Source organism: Ursus americanus, chromosome 9, assembly GCF_024610735.1.
Source record: "Ursus americanus isolate L20-20 chromosome 9, mUrsAme1.1.p, whole genome shotgun sequence".
Taxonomy (NCBI): Eukaryota; Metazoa; Chordata; class Mammalia; order Carnivora; family Ursidae; genus Ursus; species Ursus americanus.
In genome coordinates, this window is record NC_142135.1 from 45,402,587 (window position 1) to 45,417,052 (window position 14,466).

Below are 14,466 nucleotides of genomic sequence, written 5' to 3' on the forward strand. Positions count from 1 at the left end.
CTCCTGAGCGGCTTGCCAGCAGCCTCCTTCTCCTGCCTGCAGCTCTCCTCGCTCCCGCCAGCCTCTCCCCCGCTCGGTCTGCGCGCAGCCTCTTCCTCCCGCCCTTGCCAGCTGCTTTACTCGCCTTTCCTCAGGCTGCTCCCCCTCCTTTCTTCCCCAGCCCTTCCCCTCGCTTTTGAAGCGGGGATTCTTTCCAGCGTCCCCACGCTCCCTGGCTCAGTGTTTCGTTAACACCCGGGACCACCTTTCTTGGGTCCCAGTGTGTACGTACGTCCACCGGATAGAACATTTTTGGAAAGTGAGCATTTTCTTCCAGCTTCTGTATTTGACTAGACACCAACCCCCAAACCCTGTGCCTACTCCCTTGGCCCGAAAAGGCGGGGTGTAGTGATGGTAAAAGAAATTCAGGGAAACAACAGGCCACGGGGTCGGTCGGTGGACCCCAACAAAGTTTTGGACGCTCGGGACTTGCTGTCTCAGGCTTCCCAAACTTGACCAGCCTGGCAACCAACGGGAGCGCCCAAACAGCGCACAGTGACTCCGGCGCTCCCAGATTCCCAGCGCCCCCTGACCTTCCAGGAACGCTTTATTGAGGACGCCGGCCGTTCTCCGGGACCAGGCCTGGGCCACTCCCCAGCCCAAGCCAGGGTCTGCAGCCTGAGCCCCACCCAGTCCCCGGCAGGGGAGGGGCGCACTTGTATCTAGATGCTCGGGAGGGGGTGGGTGAGATGAAAGGATCGAGCCGCCCAGGTTGCTGGGTTCCAGTCTCGGGGATGAGGGGGTGGGCGGGTATGTTAGGGACCTCGTCCCAACCCAGGGCCCTTCTGGAGGTCTGGCTACTTCCAGTGCGCGGTACAGTAGCTGCTCCCCTTCACAAGCCGTCTCCTTTAAGAAGAGCGCGCGCGCGTCTGTGTGTGGAGTTGTGTGTGTGCTCCTGTGCAGATATGTGTGTGTGTGTGTGTGTGTGTGTGTGTGCGCGCGCGCGCGCTGGTGTGTGTGTGTGTGTGTGTGTGTGTGTGCGCGCGCGCGCTGAGGGCCGGAGAGTCAGGCAGACCCCGGGAAGGAGGAGTTATGTAGATTACGGATGAACATTCTGGAGGGGAGCGAGGAGAGGAGGGAAGGAGAAGCTGAGGCGAGAAGCGAGGAGCGGCGGAGGCCCTTCCCGCAGAAGCAAGAGGCGGCAGTGGCGGTGGAGGAGTGGGCGGTGGAGGAGGAGGAGGAGAAGGAGGAGGAGGAGGAGGAGGAGGAGGACGACGCACGGGCTGGAGGCGGCGGCGGCGGCGGCGGCGGCTGCTGCTGCTGCGGCTGCGACTCGGCGCTTTGAGCCGGAACCGCCGGTGAACTTGGGCGCCACGTTCCCGGTGACGGGCCCCCGAGGATGGTGAATGCAGGCTGCTGCTGACCCTGCCTCCGCCGCTGTTTCTCGGGGGCTGCCGAGTGCTGGGCCCTCAGTCTCCTCCCCTTGCCCGGCTGTGGGTGAACCTGCAGGCTCCTTACCCACCCGGAGGACTTTTTTTTGAAAGGAAAGCAGGGAGGGAGGGAGAGGGAGAGAGGGAGACAACGAAGGGGAGCTCGTCCATCCATTGAAGCACAGTTCACTATGATCTTACTCACATTCAGCACTGGAAGACGGTTGGATTTCGTGCATCATTCGGGGGTATTTTTCTTGCAAACCTTGCTTTGGATTTTATGTGCTACCGTCTGCGGAACGGAGCAGTATTTCAATGTGGAGGTAAGAGTATGAGAGCTTTCTTCCTTCTCCCTTGCCTGGGCTGCTCCCTGAAACATTTCGTTCACTCCTGGGATCCTGGTAGCTCAGAGCAGCCTGGGTCTCTACACATTGTTTCCTTTGCAGCCGCCGAGACCCTTGTTGAGTTTCCCTGTGTCTTAGGTGATGGATGCGCGCGAGACTGAGAATCCGTTATCCCCAGCAGCACAAAGCACGATGCTGCGCGCTCGGAGATACATTTGTAGCCGGTCCATGCTTGTCACCCAGGGAAGAGGCGAAGTCCTACATATAGCAAACGTGTGGCTTAATAGAAGCAGTTTCAGTTTATGATGAATAAACTGTTCAGGAAATACAGAATTCATTGCTTGGCATCATGTGCTTCCTTGGTATTGTTCTGAAATCTTTCTTCCCATGTTCTGTGCCTAACAAAGGAGGTTAAAATCAAAGAATCTAGAGGAGAGCGTGGGAATACTTGAGATGTTTAATAACATTACTTTGTGATAAAACACTTGACTAGACAGAGTCTTTTTCTCATTTAGACATAATACACTGTAACTAGATCTGACTACAGAGGGCATGAAATCCATCTCTTTTAAAGTGTCTTCTCTTCCCCTCCCCCGCCGATTGAAAATAAACGTGGCCCAAGTAATAGTTCTGAGGTGTGTTTTTAATTTGATTTCACACTCTCATGGCAAAACTGAGAGGTTTTAGTCTGTCATTTGCTTTACTTTGATAGCTTTGGGAACAGACAGACATAAAGCAGAAGGGAACTTGAGGATAAGGACTTGTCAGACCTCTGCCAAAGTACTCTTCCTGTCATCAACTCAGCACTAAAGCCAGTTATGTGCAGTAAATCAATGAAAGTGTGTATACACTTGGGCTCTAACTCCAGTTTATAACATACACAGTGGAATACAAAGACAGTAAGAGGATTTTAGTAAAATATTCTCCTTTTGATGAGATCTTCTGTCTTCTGACATCTCAAAGAATTACAATTAAGTCTCGGAAGAATAATGTGATTTTTAAAATATTGTTGATTCTTTAAAGCTTACTGTCATTTTGTTGGGAGTGTGTGTTTACACAATAGCAGGACCTGTTGCACAGCATTTGAACATGTTTTAGGTAACAGATTTATATACAAAGTGTGCATAATAAATGCCATGTGTGAGGCCATATTCTGAATATAACTGTGTTTATATAAGCTGTTCTTAGGACTTCGTGTAATAAGTGATGGTTGGTGGAGAAACAAAGTATTTGAAAAAGTAAGAACCATTATCAAAAATTAAAGAAGTTTACAGATGTTAAGTATGATTGTATTACACACAAAAAAAACCCATTTCGAAAACCAAAACTGTTTAACCTTTTGAAAAATACAGTTTTGGTTTTCTGAATAAAAAGAGAGATGCAAAGGGGCTGAAAGTCCAGACTTCTCTTGATTGCACATTTGAACTTTCAGAGTTATATGCCACAGATGGATTTTTCTATCTAACACAGAAATCTAGATGATTTAATGTTGAAATGAAGGAGTAATTAGTTCATAGACTGAAGGAATGAAAGTGGCAAGCTGTGATTTATGTTGTGAGCTGACGGGCCTATTGCTTCAGTTTGGTGGTAGTGGTGATGGTAGTAAGGTGGGGCATGGGGAAGGTAGGTTAAAGTAAGTGGTTTTATTTTGCTCGCTGTGAAGTAGAAGGGAGAGTCTGGGTTGGTGGTTACTTGCTTTGGGGAAGTCTTAGATTTGCTTTCAGAGATTGTTGGGATAGCATCAGTGTTTGGATGATTATTAGGTTTTCTTTTTGAGGCTAGACATAAATTGTATTGTATTTCTTTATAGTTTGAATCCCTCAGTTCAATCAGATATTATTATGCAAGAAAAGTTGATTTTACTGAAAAAGAGATTTCATTTCAAATATACATGATCCCTTCTTCGATATGTATGTGAAAAAAAATGGTTCATGGAAAAAGAGTTATTTTTTAGAGTATTTATGTTATGTCATCCATATTTATTATACAATGCAAATATTTAATTATGACTGATAAGAGGCTGGTACCATCTGAGACCTTAAAAACCTCATTTGATACAAAGATTTCATAGTGACTTAGATTAGATTATGCTTCATAGTTTGTATTATTTCCAGTTAGTTTTTTTAAGCACTTGAGCATATCCTTAGTTGGGTTTATATACTTCCTTATGTGTAATGATTACCTCTATTTTTCTTTTTTTCAATCATAAGAGTAGCTGCTTGTTAATTCAGCATACTATAAAGAACATGGGATGACAGAATATTTTCTGACATGAATTTCTGCCTCATTCATCTTTATTAGATATTTCTTTTTGGTAGGAAGCTCTAGTAGGAAGAATAGTCCATCACATATTGTCCAGAAAAGCACTTATATTGTGTTCTTCATTCTTGGTTGCAAAACATACACTGGGAATGCTTTGTTTGATTGATTCTCAAGGACAGTCTTAAAATAAACAGTAATGGTATCAATCATGCATGAAGTTCATATGATCAGAAATTTTTTTTCTAGCAAGCACACCAAGTTATTGTAGTTGGAATGAAGCTTCTGAGAGATGCTTTTTATGCTGACAGCTGAGATTACAGTGCTTTATTCCTCACTGAACTTCACAATTGCTGTGACCCCTGTAGTTTTCATCCTTATTAATTTAAGTTTCAAAAACATATTTTCCCCCTGGAGGTGTGGGGATTGAGTAGAAATATTCGTGTTAACTCTCTCCTGCCTTATTTTTAAGAATATAAGCATTTGGAATTTTCAATTATCAGAACAGGAGATATTTTTTAATATGCTGATGAAAGCCTGCTACAGAGAAAGGGTACATTTTGTTTATTTGTTTTTGTTTTTAAGAAGCAAAAAGAAATATCTCAACAGAAAGGGTCGACACTACCAGAAGTAGTACTATGGAAGAGATTCAATTTATTCCTCTCCTTATATGTTTTAGGAAGAACACTTTTTAATGCCAAGTTTTCACTGTATATTTGTTTAAAGATTTTTGTACACTATGGGATCCATTTTTGGGGAGTGGGCCTTTCAGTGTGTAGTCATTACCATGATGCAAAGGAAGTACATTGCTAATATTAACTAAAAGTCAAAGACTACTATCATTGGATAGCAGTCTGAATCAGAGGTGTTCATTGGTCAGATGAAGCTAAATTGTTAACAGAGAATCAGGATTGAATTTCTATGCTCTAAAAAATCATATTGTGTCTAAAATAATGGTCTTCTTATAGGGATATTCATGATCCTGGGGCTCTTTATATTTTAATTTTTGTGGGGCTTTTTTTGTACACTGCAAGCATTATTGTTATGAAATTTGAGATAGAATATAGTTCATGAGGGGCACCTAGGTGGCTCTGTCAGTTAACTGTCCAACTCTTGATCTCAGCTAAAGTCTTGCTGTCAGGGTCATGAGTTCAAAACCCACATTGGGCTCTATGCTGGGCATAGATCCTACTTAAAAAATATATATACTTATATATGTATATATGTTTACAAACATACACACACATATATTTAGTTCATGAGAGTAATAACTTTCATCATCAACTTTGATAGTTTGTTAAATGTTAAATATATGAACAACATATTCTTTATTATTTTTAAAAGAATCACATACATTTCTAATGAGGAAAATTATTTTAAGCTAATTTGATGGTAAAATAAAAATGTGATATTCTGAATGATGCACATATCAAAGCGTAAGAAGATGATTACTTTTTTGTGACAAAAATTCTTGATAAAGCAAAGATTGATTTTGTTTCTAATTCACAAAAGAAGAGAGATTCTAGATTTTTTAAAAAGATATTTTGTGACAAATACTATGAATCATGAGTGTAACCCTTTCCTACCTTGAATTACGTTTCTTTAACTGATTAAGTATTTATTCACCTTTGTCAGGTTTATCTGAATCTACTTGAAAGGTCAGAATAATCAACATGCCTTATTTCATTTGCACATGCAAGGTTGCTGACACTGATCTGGTCAGCCCCCTTGGGTAAGGGGCTGTTTTGATTACATCCCATAATTCTCACTGTAGCAGTTTTTATTGGGCAGGAACAGGGGCTGTGTGACTGATTCATGAAGGTTTTTACCTATTGCAAATTCCAAGCTTTACAAGACATCTCAGGTATGCTGGCCATTCAGAATGCTCTTAAGGACCACAAGCTATGACCAGGAGACCAGAAGACTCAGTAAACCTCAGGTTATCCTGTGTTCCACCTTTTGCTTTTCTCTGTTCAGAGTTGTCTGGTCAAGTTCCCCACATCTAGGGTTATTCGTGAAACCCTTGCAGGTGAGTGTAGACCAGCAAGGTAGGTTGTCTCTTACTATCCCTGAGAAGTCCACAGAGAACAACTTTCCAAGTCTATTCTTTCCTATAGAGTTGGGTTTCCTCTTTCAGGGTCTTCTTCCCCATCAAGTAAGGATAGAGCTGGGTTCAATAACAGCTTTTTTAATCTCTGGAGTCATGTTAAAAGTGATAGATCTAAAGTTTTTACTTTTTCTTATTCATGCTATTTCAGGTTATTAACATAAAATTTTAAGGTACTTGTTCAGTAGTATAATTCTTTTCTTTGAAGTTGGATTAATCAGTTATTTTATGTAAATTTATTTCACTGCCTGACCTACCGTAGATACTCAAAATGTACCTGTTCAGAATATTTGGTAAGTGACCATTTGGAATTATTTCAGGACCAAAAAAAAAAAAAGCCATTGGATATTTGAGTCAATTACTTAAATTTGTTCAATGTCAGAAGAAAAAGATTTTGACCCTTCAATGAATATTCAAATTGAGAAAGTCACTTTTCATGTTACTTTCTGTCACAATTTATTTTAAATATCTGTGAATATAATTACATCCATCAAATTGTTTTTTGTTGTGGAGTAGCATGGTGATTAAGATCACATATCTGGCACCAGACTGCTGCATTCTAATCCTAGCTCTTTTACTTGTAAGTTAATTATTAAGTTAATAATGGACAAGTTCATTTATCTCTGAGCCTCACTGTACATATCTGTAAAATGGGGATACTAATAATACCTGCCTCATAGAGTGTTTTGATGATTAAATGAATACATGTATATCATATTAGATAGATGGATAGATAAGAACATGCCTTCACATAGTTAAATAGTCAGTACTTTTAAAATATCATTATTAGTAGTAAAAAAAAAGGATGCTGATTCAAAGGTAAATTATTATGATAGCATCTAATTACATAAAAGTCTATCAGGTTAGGACATAACCAGCCGGTCCAGGAAAATTTTATTTTAATACCTTCTTCATTTTTAAAAAGTGTAATCTACTGAATATCAACCACTAACATCAGTACATTTTCTTCCCGTGGCCTTTTCTTAGACAGTTTAGTTTAGGAATCTGATTTGCACATTTTGTCTTGTCATCTGTTACTATCATAGAATGTCAAGTTCAGCTCACACCTTCTTTTACAAAACTGAGTTTGCAGAAATCTGTTCATCTTATAATACCATGGAAAATAAATAGGTCTTATGATTCAATGGGTTTATTTATTTTAATTGGCTCAAGGCCCATGTGCTTCCTATCTACAGTAGTGGGATTCAGTATATAACTTGGGCCAGGTCTTTGTTCTACCCCAAATCCAGAACATAAAAGTTTTGTTTTTTTTTTAATTGAGGAATGAGGGGGATGGGCAGAAAGAGATATTCAAGTGTTTTCTACAATGACAAAGACATTTTTTAAACAGCAACAATCTTGTTCTTATAACACTGGGAATAAAAGGTAGCTAGCAATATAATGTAATGGAGCCCTATGCCAGAGGTCAAGGGATGCAGGCTTTAACTTTGGTTCTTGTACTAATAATATAGCTTTGTTCTTGGACAAGTCATTTCTTTAATGCCTGCATCTGCAAAAACAAAAAAAAAAATTGAATGAAACTATCACTAAAGACATATCCAAATTTGAAATCCTATTGTATTTTGCTTCCAAGCTTTAATTTGGATAGATGGAGGAAAATTGTACATATTTACCGTATAAATTTGGGGGCAACTGGATGTCAAAGGTAGAGTGTTTCAGATTTTTTGTTTTCTGAAGTGGATATCATGAAGACATACAGAATGGGCGGCTTATTGCTAACATTTGTTATCATCTGTAGTGACACAGGGTGTTCCATTTTGAAAATAATCCTGGCCTCCTGCTGAGTAATAAAAACATTGGCAGCAGATTATATGTAATTTTTAAAATCAATTTTTGACCAAGGTAACATATTTTAAAAATTTAATGTTAAAAACATGACTTTGAAAAATCTATATCATCTATAAGTTGGCACTTCAATCTTAAAAAGGCAAGATGAAATAAGATCAAAATTTGTTTTTTTGTGGTGGGAGAGGGTCTCAAAATTCAAATCTATTTATTATCTATAAAAAATATACACGTGTTTTGTAGTGAAATGAAGTGCTTATACTGTCTATCCCTCTTACCCATTGTGGAAAATAATTTTGGCACATGGCTCTTTGAGGGTTATTTTTATTCTTCATAACACATTTGATTTTGAATGTGAAAAATCAGATTCCATTTGTTTTATAAAATATGCAGCTTATGTGAACAGCAAAAATATTGCATGCTAAAAGGATAAAATACTAAGTAATAATATGTGTGATACTCATTTTTTTATTTGCCTTCTTTTTCTTTTTCATGGGAAAGTTATTTATAGATTTTGAGGTTATTCATAAAACCATATTTGATTGTTGCTTCCTGTCACTTAGCACTCTGAATGGATGTTCTTTGTCTTAGCGTTTCACCACAGTCCTTTGGCATTGTGCATTCTTGGGTTTGGATCAGTGGAATATGTTGATGAGCTTCTTAACGGAAGTTTAGCCAGGGGAATAAGAATAATCCCACTGTGGCCCCCGACCTTTGAGTAAACGTGATCTGCGGGTGTAGTATATAAAAGGAGGCTAGAGGGAGCTATTGAGCTGTTTAAAGACTCCAATGGAGTAGAAGAATTTGGTTTAAAATCAAGGACACTAGGTGCAATCACATGTCTTAAAATGAATCATAGCCAATCATAGAGAGTTTAAGGAAATCAGTGAACACATGGTTTATGATTTAAGATGTGAGATGGGTTTACTGAGAGCCAATTGGCACCAGTGATTACATATTTGATGAACTAAGAAGGAAATTAGCACTTTTCCGGGAGGCCAGGAGTTCTGGGCATGACAGCTTGACAAAGAATGTTATAATGCAGGACTGCTTTATATATCCCTTGCTTTTAGGTGTAGAGAGGTCAGAAACTATACATTATAGTGACTGCAGGTGCTTTTGAAATTCTCATTTTAACCAAAATGTCTAGTGAAATAATTGTAGTCTTAACAGATGAGGGGTGGACTAAATTTAATTTGATCGTGCCTTTTAGGTTATATGTAGCAAAAATCCAATTTTAAAAGCTTGTGGGACTAAAGTTATCTCATTTTTAATGTTTGCCATAGGCCCTTGTTGAATAAATGTTTTTCAACAAAAGCAGATTTTAAAATATGGGTTTTACCTATTCTTTTTTAAAATATGTACGAAATGAGTCACAGAAGTGTGAAACTTTTTTCTTTAAATAGGAACTTCAGACATGTTTTCAGTTGAGCAGATTATAATATGACCTCTGGTGGAAGAAGGGAGGATAAAAAAAGTCAGTCACTAATCATGGGGCACACCAGCATTTAATTAAGATATTATAATTTCCTCACAAGCATCCTTCAGATTTTTAAAAGGTTTTTTAATCTAGTCAGTTAAATGAAACATGGATAAATGGAGTAAGCCAGGGCCCCACAGATATTCTCCGGAGAAATAGTCCTTAGAGTGATGTCTTCAAATGACTAAATAAACCCAAATAAACCACTCACTGGAATGGAATTTTGCAGTATTTGTTTTAGTCACGCTTAAGTTAAGGGGGAATAAATTGCCTCTTTTTAAGGGAAGCTGGATATTTTTATGAACTTTATTTCATGTCCCCAAATTGCATGCACCTGAGGTGATGTCAGTGGAATGCAGGCTTGTGCCTCCGCACAGGCTGATGCAGAGTCAGACCCTGAGTGATGTCAGTGGAGGCATTTTTTCCATAGGAACTTTCACAGTTGAATTCATACCATGTGTTAATAGTTTCTCATTGTTTATAGTGATTAGATATTTGAACTTGTTTTGGGTTTCTAACGGCTGTGCCTTCATTCCCCCTTTACTGTAAACAATTGCTAGGCAGTTCCTCCTTGTGGTCCTACTTGTTTCTCCTAGTTTGGGGTCTTGAGGGACTTCATATTTGAGTTACGACTTACAGGACCCCACGCTTGAAAATCAGGTAAAATTTTACAAAAAGCCACGTTTGCTCCCCTCCATTCTTTCATTGTGAAGAAGAGAGAATGGATTCAGATGACTTCCAGAATCAAATGTATACTCAATGATTTGTATGAAATTGAGAACAAGTTTATAAAACTCATTCCCAGTTACCGATAAAACTGTTCTAGAGGTCTGGGTGTTTTAATATTGTAACAACTCTATCCATATAACTTACTGATTTACTCCTGCATGTGGATTGAGTGAAATTGTCTGTTCCATGGGTGACTCAAGCAAATTACTTAAGCAGTCTTTGCCTTATTTTGACTATTCATAAAATTGATTTGTGATCTTTACTGTTTGTCTGTAGCACAGGTTTTGTAATCCTAGCATTGAGAAAATGCCAAGCAATCCCCTTAAATAAGAATGGGGTTGAGCTCAGCACCCTCATTCCCACCAATGAGATGACCAGAGTTTAGAAACAATTATGTGCTGGCATTATATTCTAATTAGATGAGATCCAAATAACCAATAAAATGGAGATGCATAGAATTGATTTTATTGAATACCTTCTTTTAATAATAAAAACAATGTTAATTAACACTGGTTGCACATTTGCTGAGTGCCTGATTATGTTCTAAGTGCTTCATATATATCAACTCATTGAAATTTCATTACAATCTTGTGAGTTAACACTGCTGTTTCTCTTTCACAAGTGAGGAAGCTGAGACACCAAGAGGTTGAGGAACTTGCTAAGGCCACATATCTCTAATTCTCCCAAAGTGGATTAGCCCAGAATCAAAGCAGGCATGCTGGCTGCAGAGCCCAGGCTCTTAACCAAGTAAATAGAGGCAAGAATTAATTTCCAATTTCCCAATAAGTCCGTATGAACCAGTTCCATGGTTCACATCTTTCGTATTTCAAACCGAAAAGAGATAATTAATATGCATAATGAAAATGCTAGGTCTACCCTAGCATAGGCTTGACTGGAGTAAAAAAGTGAATGGGCTGTTGTTGATATGATTTGTTGATTCAAGATTGAGTATGTGGTGCTCAATAGTTTTAAACTTGAATACTCCTTATGATTTTTTACTCATTAGAAAGTTGCTAGCCTATGTTTAATTACATATAATATTAAATGTGACATAATTTCAAATTAATCACAGTATTTCCTTTCTCAGCTATTTGCCATGTTGCAGTTTTTCTTTAAATGTGATTTCCAAAGTTTTAGTCATATGTGATTACATTCCAAGATGAAAAGAATGGAACATTGGAGAAAATGTAAAGGACAACCCGTGTCAGGTCTGTGTTCTTGTGCCATGCGGGGAAGAACGTGTATGTATACGGTTACTACCTGGCATGTTCTATGAGTTTTGGAGTTTGCTATTTTTATATGTTGCATAGCTCGGGTAGAAGCTATAAGGAAACCAGTTTATTTTATTACTTCTAATGTATTTAATTGTAATATAAATGAGACCTTTCTCAGAGATAGGTTAAGTTTGACATGGATCCATGCTTCAGAAATTAGTGAACACCTCCTCGCTGTTTGAGAATAGACCTGATAATCTGGTTATTGTCTTTGTTGTGAAGGGAATAGAAACTTCAACTTGGTGGTTGCAAGACTGAAAAAGACTGAAAAAAAAGCATCTTTTGTCCTTAAGATCGTTGCTGTGTATAGCTTTCAGTGTTTACTTAGTTCGTTCATTAGCTTTTCAAGGAGAACTGTTTCTAAGCCCATTTACAAAGGTGAGAATCTAACTGATTTTGTAACATTTCTCAGTGTGAAATATTCATTCAACTATCTCTCACCTCCTCTAGAGGCAGTATATCATAATGGCTATGTGCAAGAACTTGTGAAGAGATCCTTAAAAATCTTAGCTGCATCACTACCATCTCAGTGAACTTGAGTGAGCCAGGTCATTGACCATGTGCCCCAATTTCTTCATGTGTAAAGTAGAGATAATAGTACCCAACTCATGGGTTGTTGTAAGATTAAAGAGGTAAAGGATAATGGGGCAAGATAAATAACAGGCTCTTGATTTACCCTACTTTGTGAAATTACCAAAATATAGGGGAAAAATTGGTTTTCGAGTCATTGAACATCAGATAATGAAGGGATGTCATCCCTAATAGATGGGAAACAAACAGAGTGAACCCTGTATTGTCTCAGTTGACCACCTTGACAGAGCTTCCACACAATAGGACAGGGGATGCAGAACCAGGTTGAGCCAGGCAGGCTCCCTGTGTTAGGGGTGGAGCTGGGGGTAGGAGAAGACCAAGGTCGCTAGAATTCACAGGTCAGAATTCTAGAAAAGCGAGAGTTTCACAGAGCAAAAAGCACTGGGGGTCTGTAGAGAGTTCCCTTGAATATTTAGTTTAGAACTGATCTGCTCATTTCTGCGAAGTAGCAACTGGGGGCCAGGGAAAGAAGCAACTAAAGGAATCAGAAGAGACAATGCTTGATGCTCACACAGGGCTGGGCATAGTGCCCATTCCCATCAGCCATACTTGAAAGCCTCATTATTTACAGGACAGAGGGTAGAGTACTCAGAACCGTCCTGCTCCAGTATTGTGAACAAAGTCTGGGACTGAATACTGCTTTAGTTCTGCTTAAAAAGTCTTAAAAGCAAGACCTGAAAGGGTCAAACTGTTTCTAAGTGACTTAACTGTTTCCCACAACAAAGCTCAATAAGATGTACAGGATTACAAAAATATGCAGCACCCAACAGCTTAAGATTCACAATGTCTGGCATTCAATAAAAAAAATAAAAAATTAACCAAGCATGTAAAGAAGCGGAAAAACACAACTCATAATGAGGAGCAGGGTCTATCTAAACTGATCCAGAAGTGACACAGATGTTGGAATTAGCAGATAAGAATATTAAAACAGTTGTTATAACTGTATTCTTTGTTCAAAAACTTGAGACATGGAAGAGATTGAAAAAGACTCAAATTGAATTTGTAGAGAATGAAACCACAATATGTGACATTAAAGATACACTTGAAATTCATAACAGATTTGACATTGCTGAAGAAAAAAAAAAGTCAACTTGAAGTCAGCAATATAAGCTACCCAGAATGAAACGGGGAGAGAAGAACATTTATAAAGTGAATGGATCATGGGATATATAGCACAACCTCAGGTGGCCTAATATATGTGCAGTTTGAGTCCCTGAACAGGGAGGGGGCAGAAAGAGCATTTGGAGATGTAATGACTAATGCTTTACCTAATTTTGTAGAAAATCTATAAACTCATGGATCGAAGAGTCTCAGGGAATCCCAAGTGCAAGGAACATGAAGGAAACTAAACCAAGGCACATCATAATCAAATTGTTCAAATGAGTGATAAAGAGGAAGTTTTATGAAAAATAAATTTTTCAAAGTAACAAGAGTAAAAAGAATATTGTTTTAGATTTTTTCAAAGATCTGTAATATCTGGTTTAACAAAAGATAGTTGGATTTTCATATTTATTTGTGTATTCACAGTTACAATACTATGCATCATGTAGCCTGTGGTAAACTGCACTGTCAGTTGCAAGTTAATGAGAGTGAAAAGACAAATAGCATCATATTAAATTAATTTTGCCCTAGTGGACTCCTGTAAGACTTTTAGGACCCCCAGAGGTTCCTGGACCAAACTTTGAGAACCAGTGTTCAAGCAGGTATTCTGTTTTCTCTTTTCCTTCTGGATATACCAAGATCCATGCCCCTTAGGGTCTTCGTCAAAATGCTTGAGTCCTTCATTTCTTTACCACCCCTGTACACATCCCTTAGTAACCAGCAAACATTATTTGACCTTCTCTAATCCGCATCTGCACCCCCACCAGAAAATGAGCCCGTTATGCTTTTATAATAACCTTCTCTGCTACTTACTCTTCAAAGTACCTTTTGTAATTGTAATCACAGAGTGTTTTCTCTTACCTCAAAGTTGCCTACTGATGTATGTGTGTAAGACAAAAGCTCACCCTAAAATTACTGTTGAAAATCCATTTAATAGCTCGTTAATTGCTAAGACTTGGCACGTGGACACTCAGAAGCCAAGTATCAACGTCTTTTGTTTCTCTGTGCCTTTGAGTTTTGGTCTTCCTGTCTCTGGAACCATGTAGGCCAAAATTATATTTACTGGAGAAGAAATTTAAGGGGATTTGAATTAAATAATTTTTCTGTTTCCCTGGAGCATATGGCTAAATTTGGTAAATTAAATGCATGTGCCAAAAACCTGTTGTACAAGGTTTTTGTGTAATAGATTCATGTCTGACTCTCACAGTAAATTATAACTTTATGATGAGACAGTGTATCTGCCATGGTCACTGCTGTAATTCATGAGCCTAACGCTGCCCTAAGACAAGTACAGAGCTCAGTAGATATGTGCTGAAGGATGAATGGATGACATCATCCCCTCTCATAGGTGTTAGTTTCTAGTTTA

General features: G+C 38.7%; 1 protein-coding gene across 1 annotated transcript in view; it reads left to right on the plus strand.

Annotated features, from left to right (window-relative positions):
• Window positions 1–1,268: 1,268 nt before the first annotated feature.
• MMP16 (matrix metallopeptidase 16) overlaps window positions 1,269–14,466 on the plus strand; it is a 290,244-nt gene continuing 277,046 nt past the window's right edge. The window contains exon 1 of the mRNA XM_045806016.2: window positions 1,269–1,732. Coding sequence (XP_045661972.1) covers window positions 1,601–1,732 — 132 coding nt within the window. The 5' untranslated portion in view covers window positions 1,269–1,600. The remainder of the gene's footprint in view (window positions 1,733–14,466) is intronic.